At 35.3% G+C, this 16616-nt stretch overlaps 1 protein-coding gene across 1 annotated transcript; it reads left to right on the plus strand.

The window, feature by feature from the left end:
• Positions 1 to 1105: 1105 nt before the first annotated feature.
• Positions 1106 to 5722, plus strand: LOC149415814 (uncharacterized). The gene is made up of 2 exons (XM_089642169.1): positions 1106 to 1281; positions 5436 to 5722. Exons 1-2 carry the CDS (start codon positions 1164 to 1166, stop codon positions 5636 to 5638), a joined length of 321 nt encoding a protein of 106 aa, XP_089498295.1. The 5' UTR covers positions 1106 to 1163; the 3' UTR covers positions 5639 to 5722.
• Positions 5723 to 16616: the final 10894 nt, after the last annotated feature.

Genomic DNA, 16616 nt, shown 5'->3' on the forward strand with positions numbered 1-16616 from the left:
CAATGTCCAGCTCAGTCCAAACAACTACGATACCTGTGCCTTACTGTGATATCATTTGCTAGTATTGCACCATCATCAACAAGACCTGCAACAATAAGTGCTTCTGCAATGCGTTCCACTCGAGCAGATGTGTTGTGAAGCTGGATATAGTGGGAACGTTAAGGAGATAGGTAAGAGGAAGGTGGAGGAATACTTGAGTATTCAGATCTTGTCACCGCATACCATATAAATTCATTTCAAGCAACATTTCCATTCTGAATGTTGGTCCTACACCAGGGCGATATTGAGAGTATCTTACACTCTGGAACGTACCGCAAATATACATTTGATGAAATAATTGTCAAAATTTCAAATTATCTTTACTTGTGCGGGATGGGATCAAATTCGAACCAGCGAACTACAGATTCTTAGTCTTACCCCTCGACAACAGAGGCCGTCAAATATTTCTCTTTTACCCAACCAAAAACGCCAAACGAGTACATTGTATTATAAGTGTCATACATTTTTACATAAGTATGTAAAAATTTCTTATCGATGCCTTTGCATAACTCTTTTTGCAGATAAACCATGCCAGGGAGACTTGAACGCAAACCCAGCCGATGGTTGCAAATGCAAGAGTGGATTTGTCAAGGACAAGGGCGGGAAGTGTATTGCGCGGCCAAGTTAGTTCTTTTAGATGACTTTCTTCTTAAATAAATGTTTATAAACTAGATCAAGGGCTTGGAGGAATAATATCCTCCAAGGTCGAGTGAGATAATGTTTACTATGTTTTTAATAGCGCAGAATCAAATGAGATCACAACATATTTTCCACTCTGTGCAGTGGTCACTTGTATAAAATCAATGGTCCTTTGATTACATACATAATCACACAATTTACACACCAATTAGTCATTATTATTATTTTCATCAAACTAATTAAATAATAATATTATTATCAACTATCTTATTTTAAAACACCCCAATGTCTTCTTATTCACTTTTTTTTTCAAATGCAATTTTTGTGGTCTATTACTATTGAGGGGGACGCAAATTCAATGCATTGCAGCCCATTTTCATTTGAATTTGCATATTATTACGAATTTCCTAATATTTCCAGCCCCTCAATGTGGTGCAAATGAAATAGTTGACACCTGCGCGCTGTGCGCCGACCGGACTTGCGCAATGGTGTTTTCAGGTGAAGAAGCCAAATGTACCAAGCCGCCCCGTTGCCCTGTCGCGTGTCGCTGTCTGCCTGGATTCGTGAGAGGCCTGTCCAATAAGTGCGTCAAACCAGAACAATGTAAGAACAAATTGATAAATTACAAATACTCTCATTATGTGAGGCGGTTATGGATACCACCGCCCCTGGAACTATTGTGCCATAAGTCACCCCAGTGGCGACCTACGGCTGGTAACTTTTAAGAAAGTTACAGACAATGTTGGACCCAATACTAATCCTTGCAGTACCTCTTGTGTGTTTCCTATAGAAGCTATACATTTTATTTGTTAGGCCACCAAAAGGCACAGAAACTTCAAAGGCTCAGAGGGCGTTGACCCAGAGAATGCACAGTTACATCAAAGGTTTTTCTTTGGGTAAGAACCTCATTTCGTAGGAACCAATGACTCGAGTAAGATTAAAGTAATACCCAAACAAAAATTTATTATCGTTTCACGCTTAGATCCCGACACGACGACGGAGGAAGTCATTTCCCATGTCAAAACGAATACAGCTCTCAGCTGTAATGCTGAAAAGTTTATGGCGTTTTCTAAAGAATACTCATCCTTTAAAATAGGAGTCGACGAGCGGAACATCGAGTTGTTATTAAAAGAAGAACTTTGGCCCCGAGGAGTGGTTGTCCGTCATTTTAGTTTTTACAAAAAACGTATTTCTGACAAAGAAAACAATAAAAAGCCACTTCAAACACAATGACTACTATTGTACCAAAACGTGCGAGGACTCAGATCGAAGATGAACAAATTTTATGAAAATGTTCTTAGCCAAGAACATAAGTTTATCGTAATTACTGAGACTTGGCTTAATGAATCGATTTTCAACGCACAGATTTTTGACAGTAGATACATCGTATTCCGAAAGGACAGAAGCACTGGACAAACACGAGGTGGTGGACTACTGATGGCATTACTGAATGAAGAAAACATGAAGACAGAACGTTTTTCACAACTAGAAACGGGCGATGAAAATTTATGGGTCAAGGTCACTATTCACGACGTTTGTTTGTTTATTTGTGCGGTTTATATACCACCCAGTTCCAAAACAAGTGTTTACACGACTTTTTTCGAAATGCTAATTAGTAATTTAAACTACCTTGTTCGCAAGAAAATTTTAGTGATTGGTGATTTTAATATCAATTCTTCACAAAATCCACGTGCTGTGAAAACCGAACTCTCGTATGTTATGGAACTATTTCAGCTGAAACAATTTAATATAGTTCTGAACTCAAGTGGTCGTACTTTGGATCTAGTGCTAGGTAATTTTAATATGGTCATAGAAAAATCTGATTTCTGTCTTGTTCCAGAAGACAACCATCATCCCACACTTTTGTCAGAAATTAACCTTAAACATGATAAACCGTTAAAAAATCATCATATACTATCAGAAAATAACTTCCGTGGTTGGAATTTCTACAAGGGAGACTTTGAGAAGCTGTACAGCCAACTGCGTGACCACAATTGGCAGGCTATCTTGGAGATTTCCGATGTTGACGAGGCAGTTAAATGTTTTTACGATATCCTATTCGCGTATTTAGATGAATGCTTCCCAAGAAAAAAAAGGCATCGAAAAGAAAACTATCCTAAATGGTTTTCGCGCGAAATTATTGGGGACATAAAGATGAAGCGCATACATCACCGGCGGTGGAGACAATCAGGTTTGGAAAGTGAACACGAGTTATTTAAAACTTATCGTACTAGAATTAAACGCAATATTTCAATAGCCCACAAAAATTATATTTCGGAGGTAGAGAATAACGTGAAAAACGATCCGAAATCATTCTGGAAATATATTTCTGACAAGAAACGTGACAGAGGTTTCTTAAGTCATGTTAATCTAAATGATAGCACACACAAAGGATCCGACATACCGGAAGCCTTCGCAAAGTATTTTCAATCCGTATATAATTCAAAAAAAGTTGATTTTGAATCTTATGTTCCAAGACAGACTGAATCAACAAAAGCTCAAAATATATCTATTCATAGCGTTGATATTGTAGATTTTGTTTTAGCAGTAAAGAAATTGAAACCAAAAACATCGTATGGTCCTGATTTCATTCCACCCTTTATTATTAAGGGATGTTCTGAACCATTATGTAAGCCACTTCTATATATATTTAATCTTACGGTTAAAAACGGAATTTTTCCTAAATTATGGAAGCTGTCGAAAGTCACCCCTTTACACAAAGATGGCGACAAGTATCAAACAACCAACTACCGTCCTATAGCGATTCTCTCCGCACCTGCTAAACTATTGGAAATAATTATCCATAAATATGTTTATACCAAAGTTGAACCATTCTTGATCGAACAACAACATGGATTTAGACATGGCCGATCAACCACTACAAATTTAATGGTATTTACAGATTACTTGTCGAGAGCACTCGATAACAACGAGCAAGTTGACGCATCTTACCATGACTTTGCAAAGGCTTTCGATAGAGTTGATCACTTAGTGCTTCTAAATAGGCTCGAAGAAATTGGTTTTTCGGAAAACTTATTGAAACTCTTTTGTAACTATTTGAGTGAAAGAGAACAATTCGTGTCCTATGGTGAGTTCAACTCTAATGCATATCCTACAAATTCTGGTGTGCCGCAGGGATCCAATTTAGGACCCCTATTGTTTTTAATTTTTATAAACAATATTCAGGGAAAGATTAAATTCGTCCGTTTTCTACTTTTTGCCGATGACATCAAACTCTTTCTGAGAATAAGATCGATAGAAGACTGTAGAAAGCTCCAGGAAGATATCGATGCAATTATTGACTGGAGTATTGATAACAAACTTGGGTTCAACTTCCAAAAATGTTCAGTGATGTGCTTTACAAGGGCACACAAGACCATATATTTTAATTACAAAATGAAAGATACGTCACTAAAGCACATGGTGACTTGCAAGGACTTGGGAATTGTGTACGACATTCGCTTAACATTTCACGCTCATATTGAAAAGATCTGTAAATCAGCCACTAAGATGTTGGGTTTTGTCATACACAATTCGAAAGACTTGACCAACCTTGCAGTAATAAGGCTGCTTTACTTTAGCTTAGTGCGTAGCATTCTCGAGAATGGATCTCAGGTATGGGGGCCAGAGGACACTGTCTATGTACTAATGGTCGAGAAGATACAAAAAAAGTTTTTACGATACCTCTACATGAGAGAGTTTGGTTATTACCCATGGCTGTTTCCAACAGCATTTATCTCGGGAATGCTGGGTATATGCAGCCTTAGTTCCAAAAGGGATGTTGCATTACTCCTGATGGCGTATAAGCTACTAAACGGTTTAGTATCAATACCAGACATTCTGGCTAAAATAGGATTTTATGTCCCGGATAATTTCGCGCGAGGCCGCCAACACAGGCTTTTGATTCTTCCTAGGTGCAGAACTAACTTACCAATGGTGATGCACTTGGGAAGAATCACTAGGTTAATTAACTGCCTCGCAGGAAATGTGGATATTTTCCACATGTCCTACAACGTATTTAAACGTGAAATATTATTATTCAATACTTAAAATTGTAAATCTAAATTTGAAACTTTTTACTTTGTCCCACTTGTAAATGTACCTATTTGTTATTCACTTTTTTGTAAATGTTAATTATCGATATTGCAATGTTCTGGTTCATACTGTTTTTGCAAATAAACAATAAATAAATAAATAAATAAATAAATTTATAGTGTCTGATTATGACTAAAAGGTATCGATTTGATGGTATAGCGGCATCAACTGATACAATCTTTCCAATAAGCATTCCGATTACATCATTCCTGTACCAGTGTCATGCCTCACTGCCATACACCAGGGTGTGTACCAACACTCCATTGTGGACTGTTAGCCTTGCTTCTCTTGACAACTTTTCACTAGCCACAATCGCTGTCAGTCCTACATTTATCCTTCTTTCAACATTTCCATCTCTCAATACACAAACTCGTCCACCAGCTACAAGTGTTTATTATTCACGACGAGACTTCGTACTGCTTTCGTACTCTCTTTTGTAAAAATATAACTGTGGAGTTATTGATATTCATCATTAACTCATTCTGCATTGTATCTAACTACACAAGCATTTGGTTCATTCTAAACACAAGAAACTGTAGATGGTGTCAATCTTCCATACTGTTAGCACCGCATATTGAATAAGCAATATCAATTCAGATTGTTCATTTTCGCACCCAAGCCCACATGTTCAACATTGTAGCAAATAAACACTCTGATTCCAGGCTGCACTGACCCCAACTCCGAACTGGTGGCCTCTCCGAGTCCCTGCGCCAGTGGCACGTGTGAGTGCCCCACGGTGGCCCAATGCAAGGACAAGGTGCCAGCAAAGGGGTGCCGCTGCAAGATCGGCTTCCTGAAGAAGAGTGCTGCGGATGCCACCTGTGTGGCCCGCAAGAATTGTCCTAAAAAGGCCACCAACTACTAAATAATATTTTAAATAATCTTGAATAACATAAAATGTTGAATAACATAATCTTGAATAACAATGAACATATTAACCACTCAAACAGATGTGATTCTATACAGCATGTTTCAAACTACCTTTTGGAAATATTAAAAATAATATTTTTTCCCCTATTGAAAAAAAAAATATTATTGAGTAAACATAAATTCTTTGCGCAAACCTGTATTTAAGTACATATTTCTGTTATTAAAATTGCGAGATTTAGCAAATAAAAATTAATACATTATTGCTGTGTTTTTTCGGATTCAGTTTGGGCTGATTCTGTTGTATTGTTCCAAATTCTCATCCTGAAATTCCTACTAATAATTTTCCAACACAGTTCCACCTGGGACCACAAACCTGAGTTCTACATCATCCGTCATCAGAGCAGGAGTAACTCAGCAAAGAGCTAGAGTAAAGTTCCAACCTGATCTGTAAAACAATTACGTAAGGATGTTCTTCAAACTCAAACTATGTCGCTTCCGTACGATCTTTTTCACTTCCCATTTCCAAATCTTAAAATATTTCTCAAATGAAGGACGCCAGTCTACTATAAACTACTACACTGTCTACCGTAAGCCTGTAATCTATATTTTATCATACCTACTTTCTACTATAGACTACAGCACTGTCTACTGCAAGCCATTAATCTATATTTTCTCATACCTAATGTCTACTATACACTACTGCACTGTCTACTGAAAGCCTGTAATCTATTTTTTATCGTACCTACTCAATGTCCTAGTTCTTGTATGTTCAATAGACCTTTTTTTGCAAAACTGAGTTATGAAAGCCAATATGTTCATTAGCCTATTGCGCATTAATGAAGCTAAAAAAAACATATTTTTTTGGTTTTTAAGTGACATTTTCAGAATTTTTCGTGTGCCAATATCCACTCACGGAACAATGTTTTAGCACTTATTTGTTCAAACTCCCGGATATTGAACATTCAAATACTCAACGTTATGAATATAAAATATTTTTAAAAGTTAATATTTATTTGTTCAACATCCCGCCAAACGTTGAGGGCTTGAATGTTCAATCTCCATTTTCAACCAATCAGGAGTCGGTTAGTTCAAATGAGCGGCCATGTTGATTTTTAGTTGTTTTCTAACAACTAAATTGTTTCACTAAAAATACATTTAATTGCGAATATATACTGTTATTGAACTGAAACTTCAATTTCACTACTCAAGAATCAATAAACCTTAGACCAGTAGCTCAAATAGAAAGGTAAGTCTTAAAATTATGTCATTTATCACCAACATTTATTTATCGGATCTCTAGTCAAGAGCGTTACCCCATGGACACGGAGGCCGTAATACGTACTATGTTAGAATATTTCACATCACGCATGCACCGACAACCGATAGTAGTATATAAGCGGTAGGTACTTTTGTACTTGTACGTTGTTTTCAAACTTACATAATATTTGGATGATTCAAGGACGCTGATTGTATATTTTAAAGTAATACTTTAAGTCAACTACTACTCAAGATAAAAGTAAAGTGTTGAAATCTGAAAATCACCCTGTACCTATATACAATTTACCACTAATTGGCTAATTTAACAAAAAAATAACTAAAACTTATGGGAGCCGAATTGTTCAATATCCAGACGATATGTTCAATATCCAAAATAATCATTCATAATTTTCAAGCCATGTTCAACGTCCACCTTTAAAGTCATAATATGGGCATATTATAGCTTCAATCTTCGAAAAATGATCTTTAAACATTTCCTGTTACTCATATGCATAAAACAAAATTACCAAAAACAAGAATATTTCAGAATTTTCCTGTAAAAACAAGAAAAAGTCTCCTGTAAAAGTTGCTAAATGGTCTATTGAACATACAAGCACTAAGGCAGCGTACTGGGTTTATTCGGATATTTCACACGTGAGCGAAAACAATTAAATAACAACTCAGTTTAAAGATAGATGTAATTTAAAGATGAAAAGAACATAATAGATAAACTATACAAAGGAAAGGAAAAATAGGGATAACATAAATAGCATTTAGACATATGAGAATAATAAATAGACTGATATAAATGAAAATAAAACATTTATGAATATTAAAATATACACAAAGAAATAATAACACACCTCGGTAATAATAACAATTAAGGTTAGCATAATACATCTCTTCTGCACTCCTTTTATATCATTTTACTTTTGATTTCTGTTTCACTAAATTATTAAATCACCACACTACAACTAGTATGAAGTCCAGTGTAAAAAATGTGAATTAAATATGTTTGCATAAACATGTTGCTGAGAATTGTAAAACTTGTAATAGATATTTGTAATAAGCATTGACTTTGTGGCTCGTCATAATTTACAATAATATTCTAATTCTATTTAATATTCTATTTAATATTCTCCTGACGAAGGAAGAGTGCTTCCGAAACCGGTAGAGTACAGTTAAAATTAAAGTGGTCTAAAACAAATTTATATATTTTATTGCTTGTAATAGATAGCTGAAAATAGAAGACACATATATACATACATACATACATACATACATACACACATATACCCGCTCAGCGGCTGAGTTGGCATCATGTTTGGGTCCCACCCAGGCTTTGTAGACAATATTTTCCGCTCAAGGTGAAGGCAGTAAGAGATTTTTAAATATTGTCTAGTTATTCGTAACACAGTAATGTTTGTCTCTCTTTAAAACAAATATAAAATATGTTTGTAGGGTAACTACAAATATATATGTATGTATTTATAATGAGTATTATATAAATTATTGATGTAAAATAAAAAATAGTCGCCAGTATTTAGACGACATTTTGCCTACGAAAATTTTCTTTTGTAAGGGACAACGGCCATATTGACATATTTGTATGTCAGTATTCCACATATTTCAGAATGTGTCTCGTCAATTGTCCCTTTTGAGATCATACATAGATACATTCGAATCATGAAAAGGGTTGTATCGCTGTGTCAGAATACGTCTTGTCAAATCTCTCTTCCAATATTATTAATAGTTACAGTTGGAAGAAGTAAAAGGTTTTTCTCCACCGTGAATCATCGTGTGTTTCGTCAATTTGCCCATTAAATAACATGGATAACTGCAGTTGGAATACAAAAAAGGTTTTTCTCGGCTCTGAGTCAGCAGGTGTTAATTCAATTGTCCCCTTTGAGAACATGAATAGTTGCAATCGGAACATTACGAAGGCTTGTTTCGACTGTGAGTCAGCATGTGTCTCTTTAAATCTGCCCTTCGAGAACATGAATAGTTACTATTGCAACATGGAAAAGGTTTTTCTCCACCGTGGGTCAGCATGTGTCTCGTCAATTGTCCCAATTGAGAACATGAATAGTTACAATCTGAACACGAAAAAGGCTTTTCTTGACTGTGAGTCAGCATGTGTCTCTTCAAATCTCCCTTTCGAGAACATAAATATTTACAATCGGAACATGAAAATGGTTTTTCTCCACTGTGAGTCAGCATGTGTCTCGTCAATTGTTCCTTTCGAGAACATGTGTAGTTACAACCGGAACACGAAAAAGGTTTTTCTCCCCTGTGAGTTACCATGTGTCTCTTCATGTCTCCCTTTCGAGAACAAGAATGGTTACATTCACCACATGAAAATGGCTTTTCTCCATTGTGCTCCAGGATGTGTTTCGACAAATCACCCTTTCGTGAACATGTAAAGTTACAATCGGAACATAGAAAAGCTTTTCCTCTACTGTGAGTTATCATATGTCTCTTCAATTGTCCCTTTCGAGAACATGAATAGTTACAATCGGAACACGAAAAAGGTTTATCTCTACTGTGAGTCAGCATGTGTGTGGACAAATAAACTTTTCGAGAACATGAATAGTTGCAATTAGAACACGAAAAAGGTTTTTCTCCAGTATGGGTGCGCAAGTGCTGTTCTAACTCTGACTTATAAGTGCACGAGTAGTTACAATGGGGACACGATAATCGTTTTCCTGCAGTATGCTTCTTCAGATCTGTCAAAAAGTCAGAAAATGATTACGGATAAAATATAACAAGTGTAAAAAAAACAAACAAATATCAAGAATTGTTGAATAAAACAAAGCTAGTTGGTTTTACCTGCTGACTGTGTAATTTTTTTATAGCGTTTTAAGCATTTATAATTGAAACGCGGCAGGTCTATGTCAATTTCAACTTTATAAGGAACTCTCGCTTCATCTTCTTCTCGGGCTTCTGGTTCCGGCTTGATGGTTACAAACTCCATATTAAAGCTACCTGGAAAAACAAAACAACAATACCTACATTGATCAAATGATCATATTAATCATGCCAAGACGAACATCAAAAACTACACATAATGCATTTAAGAATACGATCGCCCCTCTCCGACAGATCTGAAATATATATATATTTTTTTTGTTATTACGCTTAAAGATACAACTGAATAACTACGTAGATGAGTAAAATTGGATAAGAGACTAAAATAAATAAAATGGGCCCAGATTTCCGCTTCAGGGACCAATTTTTCAAGAAGGTTGTGCAAATAGTTGTTTTTTATAGTTATTAAGTTGAGTCATAGGGTTTTTTTACCAAACAAAATATTTGCATTAAGCATGGCGAGCGATCCTAAAAGTTGACCACAGAGTTTAACTAATTAACCATGACACCGTATTTCCACAGACATAGGCAGTGAAAATGGACCTCAACAGAACACACTATGTCTTGTCACATTCAAATATCACGTCATACATAATCTTCTATTATTGTGACTTTTGACATGACATGACCCGATTCAAGTATTTGGTTTACTTGATTTTGGTATGTCTTCCTTGGGAGTCATCAACTTTTTCTACCATTCAAATCCGCATATGTATAACGAAAATGTATCACGAAATCTGAATATGTATATCGATTTTACTATGCTAATTGTAATGATAACTTAAGATTAACAAATAATGTTACACATAGTTTAAAGATAAAACAAATTAATATACAACGCGATTCAACATAATTTTTCGAGAATTTTGATTTCGCTATTTCGACCACTTATTATTGACATTGATATTGAATACTGGACACTCTCTGATGTAACTGTGTACATGTCTGTTCTATGACTGTCTTAACATATGTCCCTTTTAAGAGTTGAATAGTTAGTAATCGGAACATGAAAAAGGTTTTCTCCACTGTGAGTCAGCATGTGTTCCATCAAATCTCCCTTTCGAGAACATGACTAGTTACAATCACAACATGGAAAAGGTTTTTCTCCACTTTGAGTCAGCATGTATATCGTCAAATGTCTCATTTAAGAACATGAATAGTTGCAATTGGAACATCAATAATTGCAGTAAGAAAACGAAAAATGTTTTTCTCCAGTATGGGTGTGGCGTTCTAAATCTGACTTTTGCACGAGTGGTTACGATGGGGATAAGATAATGGTTTTCCAGCAGAATGCTTCTTCAGAACTTTCAATTAGTCAGAAAATGATTACAAATAAAGCTTAACAAGTGAAAGAAGAATTAGTTAAAAAAAGGAAAAAATGGCACGAATGAAATGAAACAAAGTAAGTCACTTTTACCTGCTGACTGTGTAATTCTTTCAGAGCGTTTTAAGCATTCATTATTAACACCCGGCAGGTCTACGTCAATTTCAATTTTATATGGAACTGCTCGTTCATCTTCTTCTTGGGGTTCTGGTTCCACCTTGATGGCTACAGTCTCCATATTAAAACTAGCTGGAAAAACAAAACAACAATAAGTAAAAAGATCAAATGATCTAATAAATCACGCCAAACGAACATCAATAACTACAAGTAATGCTTGATGATCAATCTGCGAGAGATATTGCAATGAAATAATTTAATTTGTTAAAATAATTACGCTTAAAGATACAAGTGAATAACCATGTAGATGCGGGAAATTGGATAAGAGACTATAAGAAATAAAAAGGACTCCAGATATCCGCTTTAGGGACCAATGATTCAAGAAGTAAAAACCATTAGCTCTTGAGCACCTTCAGCATGGAGTTTTGTTGTTTACAGAGAATGAAATAAGGTTTTTTTTAGAGGAAAAACTTGAGAAATCGAGTAATTTAAGATAAATATTTGCCTTGGCAAAATAGGACGTTCTGAATAAGCACATTTCCTGTCTGCGCGACATTTCAAAATGGACATGGATTCCGAACATTTCAATTTAACTTTTTTTTTCATAATATACAATGCAACTTACTGGCTGGGCAAGTACTCTCCTCATACTGCGAAAATTCCTTCTTTACTTTTGACAGGTCAAATTCTATATTCGTATATGATATTTTACCCCCGACTACTTCCTGGGGTCCTGGTTCCGTCTTGATTGAAACAGTGTCTGAATTTAATAGATCCATTGCACTGCTGGGGTAACGTATGGTAATTGGTTTAATCCCAAAGAAATATACCTGGACATTGTCATAATGAAACATTAATTTGTATGAGTATTCAATATGTGATGGTAGTTAGAATCTTCTGTTGAAACAATGAAGTTGTGCGCATTACACATATTTGACCTTGTAATTGTGAACTTAAACTTAAGTCATTTGAAAACGGTTAAGAGAATAGTCGGATTACTCAATTTAAACAGGTATTAGTGTAGCAGGTGTAATAGGTAATGTGTCAAAATCCAGTTGTAATTTTTCTAGTAAGTTTTTGACGAAGTAAAATATAGCAATCTTCTTAAAGTTACCAATAAATGACAGACATGACAGAAGGTATGCAAATTGAATTTTTTCTGAAATATTGTTTGTTATTTCTTTACATTGTATCTTTTTCACGTAAGAATTTTTAACCTCACTATGACAAGCCTGTCTTGAAGTCAATTATTTTTCGTGTGCGTTGAATTGAAATTGCATTTGTCATTCCTATATATTTGAAAAAGGAGTGGCCCTAATGTGGATCCTTGAGGAGCTCCTTAGTTTGTGTTGTGTTGTGTTGACTGTTTTTGTTTTCTTAGCTGACATATTGCATTCACAGGTCACATTGACAAACTAAATAGATTCCATAACTGACCGATTGGTGCTATAAAATAATTCAAGATATGGCGATACGATAGTTCACGTTAGCGTTAGACAATTGTTTATTTGAGCAGCCGTAGTTCAAATTAAGGAACAGAGGTCGCTCAGTTTATTTATTGTTTTTGTGTTTAATTCGTAGAACTCCATTTAATTTTTTTATAAATTTAATTTAGATTAAATTTGATAATATTATTATTAAGTTCTGCAAGTGTTTTAGTTTTTTATTATTGTGACAGCTGTTTCGGCTTACAAGGCCATTTTCAAACTGTGGTTAGTCCACATTGAGACGACGTTTTTATACTATTTCAAATGTAAATTTTGAAGGTGCATACATTGATTTATTACTGGTTACACCGATGACATGATCTATTGTTGGTTAAACCAATCTATGTTTTCCCCTCAGTAAATGGTAATGGGTTCTTAATTATTTACTAATGACTTTATTGCTATGAATTATTTGGGTGCATTATACTGCTTGGGTTTTGTGAACATCTCTTGGTGAATAATCATACCCCACTTAACAACAAGGGTCCTAAACCATTGCATATAGAAAAAAAGGGCATTAGATTAAATTTACTTGAACAATTAGAAATCAATAAACGAACGAATGACCCAAATTTAACACTAATTAATAAAGTACGGAAAATAATTTACTCACCACTTCTTAGTATTTTCACAAAACCCAAGCAGTATAATGCACCCAAATAATTCATAGCAATAAAGTCATTAGTAAATAATTAAGAACCCATTACCATTTACTGAGGGGAAAACATAGATTGGTTTAACCAACAATAGATCATGTCATCGGTGTAACCAGTAATAAATCAATGTATGCACCTTCAAAATTTACATTTGAAATAGTATAAAAACGTCGTCTCAATGTGGACTAACCACAGTTTGAAAATGGCCTTGTAAGCCGAAACAGCTGTCACAATAATAAAAAACTAAAACACTTGCAGAACTTAATAATAATATTATCAAATTTAATCTAAATTAAATTTATAAAAAAAAAAAAAAAAAAAAAAAAAAAAAAAAAAAAAAAAAAAAAAAAAAAAAAAAAAAAAAAAAAAAAAGTCGCTCAGTTTGATTTGGATTAAGTTTCGCTGCCTAAACGAATAGTGTGATTAGAAAATATCATCTTTAGCACTTACCAGTAACTCTCATGCATGTGGTGATAAATTTAACATCCAGGGTTAAACAGTGTAATGTATATTATGTAGAAATAGATTAAGAAACTGGATAAAACCATTGGCCGTGAAGAAACCTTGCGTCATAAATTTAATAGTGATATTCAGTGTTGCCAACTCGATAATTAATGATGAGATACAAAAAGACCTAGAAAGGATTTAAAAATCTCGTAACTCCAAATTTCCGTTTCACAATATTTTCGTTTTATTTCAAAATTTCAACACATAAATGTGAGATTTAGTTCAATATTTAAAGATTTGGATATTTAAAAAAAACCACGAACTTAACCGTTTAAAATTGCGTCTCACTTCTTATTTTAATTATAAATCACTAGTTGCAAGAACCTAACAGTTGTTATTCGCTAATTATAAGTTGTTATAATAAACGCATGTTATATTTATTGAAAGTAGAGAAAAGTTGATGTTTTGTAATCAAATCATAAAAAACCCTCAGCAACGCCGGGTACACGTAAGTTAGTAAAATAATAAAAAAATTCACACATTATTATAAGCATTAATTACGCGCCTGAAACATCCATACAAATTGAAAATATCTCCCGAGTAAAAATAATTTCGCCGATGGGAATGGATATTTGAGGTGAGTGATTTATGCTTATAATAATTTACTGTCGTTTGTGCTATGGATAAAAACCTTGTTTTATAAACATTAATCATTAAAAATATTGTTAGGTATTTTTCCTCTTAATTTGGCCTCCGTGACAACTTGGAACACTTTGCTCATTGTTTTCATCGCCAATTGTCGATCGTTTTCATTACCCTCATTCTCAAAATTTTTTAAATAAGAATTCGTTAATACTGGAATGACATTTTGCAACATAGCTGTGGAAATGCTTTTCATAAAAACCAAAGTTTAAATTACCAGAATACGTAAGCTGCTATGTTTGATCGTAGTTAGTCGAGAATTCTAATATTCCATACCAACCAAGGGTCTACGTTCAACCTGAGCAGCATCCTCGTTCGTGACTCCAGAAGCCTCCAGTCAGGTTGTAAGGCTGATCGGCTTGTTGGCTTCTTTCGTTTTCACGCCAAGGATTGGCTTGCCGTTTGAGAGAGATTGAGAAGTTCTCTTCTAAGTAAAACACTTGTATTTTGGCTTGATATGTTTTAATATGTCACAAACAAGAGGGTAGACTTAAAACTCAGAAAGAGAAGCGAGAGTTTATTGATAATGAATGTAGACTCAATGATAATGTAGAATTGAATCCCGGTTTGGAATCACAACACGCTATTTATAAACAAATCAATATTGGACGTGACCACAGACACGATATATTATAGACGCGAAATTCATGACATATTACACTATGACGTGTCATAGACAAAAATATATAACATAAAAGGTGGCATAGACTGACAAAGATAATGTAAAAGGCTCTACACATCGAGATTATAACATGAGAAAACGAAAGATTTTAGGCTTGACTGAATTTAAATATGAAACAGGACAATCACAAGATACGACACGAAACACAACAGAGTCCTTAAAAAACGTTAAAAATTGTTAAAATGACCTACGAGCGTTGCATCAAGCTTGCTCAAGATTGTGATAATAACGTTTAAATGCATAAAAATAATCTAATTTAAAAAATTATCCGAATATGTAAACTGATGAGTTTGGCCGCAACAGGTTTGGGATTGTGATGGTCCATTGCAACCGACGCTTTACTTTCGGCCATATCCTGAAACATATTCAATTTGTTACTTTTACCCAAGAGCGGTGCAACAAGCACACCCCAGATGAGATTGAGATAATACTGTTTAAATGCATGTAATTGATGTCATTAGATATATACAAATAATATAAATCATCAGATAATTGCTGCTGTAAAAATCTAGCATACTTTCCCAGATAATCTGACTGCCGGTGAAAATCTGGCTCTGCAAATTTTCCTGAATTGCCGTCTCCATGCTGAGGGTCGTCGTACTAACAGTGGTTTGTCATTTAAAATATATTCAGTGTCCTAATTAAAAATATTATGGATTGCCCAGAAGCCCAAGGACCCGTTTTTTTTTTTTTTTTTTTTTTTTAAAGTCGGAGGCGGTTTACTTACGTTCCCCGCGAGCACTTAGGCCATAGGCCCATTGTACTATCTCCCATTTTACCTCATTCCCTTGCCAGTAACCCGGTCCCTTTTATGAAGTTCACCAGGGCTGTCATTGGATATGTGGCGATGTCTTCTGGTTCCACACTGTGTCTTCCCAGGTATCTGAGCCTTATTCCCAGCAGAGCGGGACATTGGCACCATAGGTGAATTGGAGTCTCTTCCTCCTCTTCACATTTCCTACAGATGTTGGTGTTTTCCACTCCCAACAGTTGCATGTGTCTCCTGAGATGGCAGTGTCCCGTTAATAGTCCTACCAGTTCCCTCAGTGAGTTTCTGTCCATATCGAGTAGTTGCCTGGTTCGGTTAGGATCCGGTCCCTTTATGAGTACTTAAGATTGCCTCATTCCGGGTGCCTTCTTCCATTCCTTCCAGTGTTGGGATTTGACCCACCTCTTGATATGTAGTTTGGTGTGGCAAGCTGCTACTCCTACGGCCGGCTCAGATCCCGCAAGTGGTGCTTTCGCCCCTTTCCTTGCTAGTTCGTCAGCCCGCTCGTTGCCCTCAATACCTTTATGTCCTGGTACCCAGAGCAGGGTTACTTTATTGATGGTCGCCAGTTCTATTAGGATAGTCCTGCATTCCATCACCAGTCTGGAGTCGCATCGGTTACTTTCCAGTGCCATTAAGGCCGCCTGGCTATCCGAACATATGT

The sequence above is a fragment of the Hesperophylax consimilis genome, chromosome 17 (genome assembly GCF_061612785.1).
Source record: "Hesperophylax consimilis isolate HC1 chromosome 17, BYU_Hcon_1.0, whole genome shotgun sequence".
NCBI classification, from domain to species: Eukaryota; Metazoa; Arthropoda; class Insecta; order Trichoptera; family Limnephilidae; genus Hesperophylax; species Hesperophylax consimilis.